Genomic DNA, 5,620 nt, shown 5'->3' on the forward strand with positions numbered 1-5,620 from the left:
ACAGAGGTGATAGTGTCTGGCATGGAGGCATACATTCCTCACTCTTTCTCGTCCTAAACCTTCTAAACCTTGGTTTAACACAGCTTGTTCTCGTGCTATACATGATAGAGAGGTGGCCCACAAAAGGTACTTAAAGCCTTCCTTCACCAGAATCTCACGCACTTTATATTTCTGCCTGGAACCATGCCAAGTCTGTTCTCCAACTAGCCAAAAACTCCTTCATTAACAGAAAATGTCAAAACCTTTCAAGATCTAACTCCCCTCGTGATTTCTGGCATCTAGCCAAAAATATCTCCAATAACTTTGCTTCTTCTTCTTTCCCTCCTCTACTTCAACCAGATGGCACCACTGCTATCACGTCTATTTCTAAACCTGAACTCTTTGCTCAAACCTTTGCTAAAAACTCTACCTTGGACGATTCTGGGCTTGTTCCTCCCTCTCCTCCACCCTCTGACTACTTCATGCCACGTATTAAAATTCTTCGTAATGATGTTTTCCATGCCCTCGCTGGTCTAAACCCTCGGAAGGCTTATGGACCTGATGGGGTCCCTCCTATTGTTCTCCGAAACTGTGCCTCCGTGCTTGCACCTTGCCTAGTCAAACTCTTTCAGCTCTGTCTGTCAACATCTACCTTTCCTTCTTGCTGGAAGTTTGCCTACATTCAACCTGTTCCTAAAAAGGGTGACCGCTCTAATCCCTCAAACTACCGTCCTATTGCTTTAATTTCCTGCTTATCTAAAGTTTTTGAATCTATCCTCAACAGAAAGATTCTTAAACATCTATCACTTCACAACCTTCTATCTGATCGCCAGTATGGGTTCCGTCAAGGCCGCTCTACTGGTGATCTTCTGGCTTTCCTTACTGAGTCTTGGTCATCCTCTTTTAGAGACTTTGGTGAAACTTTTGCTGTTGCCTTGGACATATCAAAAGCCTTTGATAGAGTCTGGCACAAAGCTTTGATTTCCAAACTACCCTCCTACGGTTTCTATCCTTCTCTCTGTAACTTCATCTCAAGTTTCCTTTCTGACCGTTCTACTTGAGCTGTGGTAGACGGTCACTGTTCTTCTCCTAAATCTATTAACAGTGGTGTTCCTCAGGGTTCTGTCCTGTCACCCACTCTCTTCTTATTATTCATTAATGATCTTCTAAACCAAACTTCTTGTCCTATCCACTCCTATGCTGATGATACCACCCTGCACTTTTCCACGTCTTTTCATAGACGTCCAACCCTTCAGGAGGTAAAACATATCACGCAGGGAAGCCACAGAACGCCTGATTTCTGATCTTTCTAAAATTTCTGATTGGGGCAGAGCAAACTTGGTATTGTTCAATGCCTCAAAAACTCAATTCCTCCATCTATCAACTCGACACAATCTTCCAGACAACTATCCCCTCTTCTTCAATGACACTCAACTGTCCCCCTCTTCTACACTGAACATCCTCGGTCTGTCCTTTACTTATAATCTGAACTGGAAACTTCACATCTCATCTCTAGCTAAAACAGCTTCTATGAAGTTAGGCGTTCTGAGACGTCTCCGCCAGTTTTTCTCACCCCCCCCAGCTGCTAACTCTGTACAAGGGCCTTATCCGTCCATGTATGGAGTATGCTTCACATGTCTGGGGGGGTTCCACTCATAGTGCTCTTCTAGACAGGGTGGAATCAAAAGCTTTTCGTCTCATCAACTCCTCTCCTCTAACTGACTGTCTTCAGCCCCCTCTCTCACCGCCGCAATGTTGCATATCTAGCTGTCTTCTACCACTATTTTCATGCCAACTGCTCTTCTGATCTTGCTAACTGCATGCCTCCCCTCCTTCCGCGGCCTCGCTGCACAAGACTTTCTTCTTTCTCTCACCCCTATTCTGTCCACCTCTCTAACGCAAGAGTTAACCGGTATTCTCAATCATTCATCCCTTTCTCTGGTAAACTCTGGAACTCCTTGCCTTCTTCTGTATTTCCACCTTCCTATGACTTGAATTCCTTCAAGAAGGAGGTTTCAAGACACTTATCCACCAATTTTTGACCACTGCTTTGACCCTTTTATGGGACTGGCATTTCAGTGGGCATTTTTTTTATTAGATTTTTGTTGCCCTTGGCCAGTATCCTTCCTACATAAAAAAAAAAAAGACAGAAAACATGTAATTTTTGTATCATTCCAACATTTTCCTCTTCTCAATTTTCCTGTTGCCCTTCCAGATATTCAGCTTTTCTTTGTTCCTTCAGTGAAAAATCTTTCCTTAACTCTGTTGTATCCCCTCAATATCCAGCCTTTGTTTGTCCCTGCAATAATGGATCTTTTCTGTGTATTTCCTCCAGGATCTATTTACCTGAGAACCAACTTGTCAACAATTCCTGTGGATGTCGTCATCAGCAAGGTCAGTGTTAGATACCAACTTGCTGCTCAGGTGTCTGTTGTACCTGCTGGTTGGCATCTCCACTTTGTCTCTCCTGGTAAGCAAGTATGTATGTGTATGTGTATCTATTGATTTATTTCTGTGTGTATTGTGTCTGTCTATCTGTGTGATTGTGGAGGAGTTTGGGGTGAATCTTGCTTGATACCTGATGTGGATGGATTGCTGTGATGCCTCTCAGTGCAGCAGCCTGTCAGTCCAGACGGCATTTGACAGCTGTTTCTCACTCCACATATTTACACAAAGGTGCTGACAGATTAGCAGCAGGAGTGGGAACTGCAGTGGCTGTAACTCATATGACTTCACTGGTACCAATCCAGACCCACCTGGCTTCCCCAGGGACAGGCTTGTGTCACCCTGACCTTACCTCTACCTATACATCTACCACTGCCACTACATTTGGAATCTGGTTGAGTACATGTACTCAGACCCAAGCCTGATGTGTAAGTGTGTGTGTGTGTGTGTGTGTGTGTGTGTGTGTGTGTGTGTGTGTGTGTGTGTGTGTGTCTTTGTCTATCTCTGTTGAAATCAAGTCATTGTTGTGTCTTGGAGGGAATAAGTGTGTGTATGTGACTATCTATCTATTTATCTATCTATTTGTGTTTAAATAAAGTTGTTGGTAGCATCTGAGGGAATGAGAGGAGTGTGAGCTCAGTATGATGTGCAAGGAGTTTATGGATGTTTTTAACATTTTGTAATATAAGTATTTATTAGTTTGCATATCTTTTTTTGCATGCAAGATTTTAATACTTTATCATTTTGTCTGCATCTAACATACAGTCTCTCTCTCTCTCTCTCTCTCTCTCTCTCTCTCTCTCTCTCTCTCTCTCTCTCTCTCTCTCTCTCTCTCTCTCTCAGTCTCTCTCTCTCTCTCTCTCTCTCTCTCTCTCTCTCTCTCTCTTCACCAATTCTCCTTACAGGCTTGGTGGTGTATCCTGAAAATTTGGAGATCCAGGAGAACTCTGTCACCAAGGACGTGCAAATGAATGTCATTGGGTGGCTGATGGCAGCTCCTCAAGTGAACCCAGAGGTGAGGGAGGCTATCACTGGGTCTTGGAGGGAGCAGGGAAGCAGGGGTTAGAGTGAAGATGTTTAGAAAAGAGGGATGCAGCACTGTGGTTGTGAAGAGTAGCCATCATTTTCATTTTAAGGGTGTTTTTAAGCTATTTGGCTTGTAGTGCCACTGAGACTATCCCTTTCCACTGGGGACTCAAAATAAGAAATAAAAACAGACTTCGTATTCTGAGTGTTAATGAAAGTAAGAATAATAATCAGAAATAGCAACCATTATCACTATCCTGTTTCTTCATGTCAAGCTTGATAAAGTTAGATTTAAAAAAGAAATAGGAAGGAACTGGTTTTCAGATGGAGTGATAGATGAATGAAATAGACTCGGTAGTTAGGTTAGTGCTGAGTCATTAGGGAGCTTTAAAAGATTAGACAAATTTATGCATGAGGATGATAGTGAAAATAGGTAAGCACATTTCATGCAGGGATTGCCATGTGTAAACCAGATGGCTTCTTGCAGTTTCCCTTGTGTTCTTACAATTATTATGCCACTGATATGATGCCACAACACAATGGTAATGGTGGTGATGGTGTGTTCCCGAGTGATGCAGGTGATAATGGGGCTTGACATGAGTGTCAAGGGCATGTAGTGTCCCATCACCTTTGCTCCTGTGACCTCTGGCTCTTCTAAAAAGGGAGTTGCATCCTTCACGGTATTTTTATGTCTGATGGTGTGTAGTGGTAAGGATTATCCAAGATTGGAGAAGTGTCTTGGGACCTTCCTCATGAAAAAATTTGTCATAGGGAAAAGAAAATACAGAAGCAGGCAGGGAGTTCCAGAGTTTACTGGTGAAAAGGATGAAAAATTAATAATGGTGAACTCTTGTATTGGAGAGGTGGAACCACCACCATCACCACTACTTATTCTCCACAGATCACTGGGCTAAAGTACAGCAAGATGAGTGCCTTGGAGAAGCTGTGCCTTGAGTTGAAGGCTGCAGTCACCATCAGAAAAGAGCAAAGCTGCAACAAGTCATCCAAGTACTTTGTCAAGAAGGTTTATGTTGAAGGCAACCTCCTGCACTGCTCTCAGGAGAACAGTGGGACTCATGACCGCCTCCAAGACCCACAGAGGATTGGAAGGCATAAATTCAATCTTGGATAACTAGACATTTAAAACTGGTGACTCCACTTGTCAGATTGTAGGTGGGAAAGTTTTAGGGTTGATTGATGGGAACATTGTTGATCTAAATTTTTTTTTTGGTAAAGTACTGTAAATCACTTGCATGTGAAGTTTCAAATGGATTGAAATAGCATGTATGGTATTGTAGTTGAATTGTTCTTTGTAGCGGGAAAAAAAAAATTAGGGTCAATTGATGGGAAAACTATTGTTCAAAATCCTTTTATTGTAAACTAGATCATGTACATAGTTGTGAAATTTTTTTTTGGAAATGAAATAGCATGAATGATGATGATGTTTGTGTTGTACTATGGGTAAACCATTGGAAAAAATGTAGTAGTTATGAACAAAATTGGATTAAACTAAACATCACTGAGGTTGTAGTTGTGAAATTTTGGTGTAAATTAATGTAAACAATGAAATACTTAATCATTAAAGTTTTAATCTTATATTAGGAGTCATTGGAAATTAGCTAAAATAAACACCCTTAAACCATATAATGACTAACCAACTTTCCTCTCAAATCATAGCATAGTTTTAACACAAGTAAACAGTGCACAGCTTTGCCAAATGTTGTCATAAATCTGTGTTGGAAATATAGTCTTCATCAAGCATTATTGTTGTGTGAGTTATCATTGCTGTCATGTGTTGTTTTAAGGAGACACTGATTTTGCATTTTTTTTTTTTTCTACACCTATTCAAAAGTTTAAAAATCTTTCAGTTTTCTGTGCATGTGTTCTAGTATCCTCTGCATTCTTTCTTGTCATTCTTTCACACTCAAGAGCTAAAAGCATTGAACTAACATTCCCATTCCTATTATTCAGCAACTCATGAAATTAACACCAGAGCAATTTGGTATGTTATGGAAAATGAGAGAGAGAGAGAGAGAGAGAGAGAGAGAGAGAGAGAGAGAGAGAGAGTCCTTTTTCCCTCTTCTCTCATGTCATGGCCCAGGACAGGGTGACGTCCTTGGAACATCGTCATTTGCATTCCCTAATCACAGACAGATGTGCCTCCTCACTC

The 5,620-nt window shown here is 41.4% G+C and overlaps 1 protein-coding gene across 1 annotated transcript; it reads left to right on the forward strand.

Moving 5' to 3' along the window:
* The first annotated feature begins 2,806 nt into the window (after positions 1-2,806).
* On the forward strand, positions 2,807-4,661 carry LOC135097158 (uncharacterized). The gene is made up of 3 exons (XM_063998927.1): positions 2,807-2,852; positions 3,330-3,439; positions 4,352-4,661. The coding sequence occupies exons 1-3, from the start codon at positions 2,828-2,830 to the stop codon at positions 4,580-4,582; spliced, it is 366 nt and encodes a 121-aa protein (XP_063854997.1). The 5' UTR covers positions 2,807-2,827; the 3' UTR covers positions 4,583-4,661.
* The last annotated feature ends 959 nt before the right edge of the window (positions 4,662-5,620 follow it).

Source organism: Scylla paramamosain, unplaced genomic scaffold, assembly GCF_035594125.1.
Source record: "Scylla paramamosain isolate STU-SP2022 unplaced genomic scaffold, ASM3559412v1 Contig13, whole genome shotgun sequence".
Classification (NCBI taxonomy): domain Eukaryota; kingdom Metazoa; phylum Arthropoda; class Malacostraca; order Decapoda; family Portunidae; genus Scylla; species Scylla paramamosain.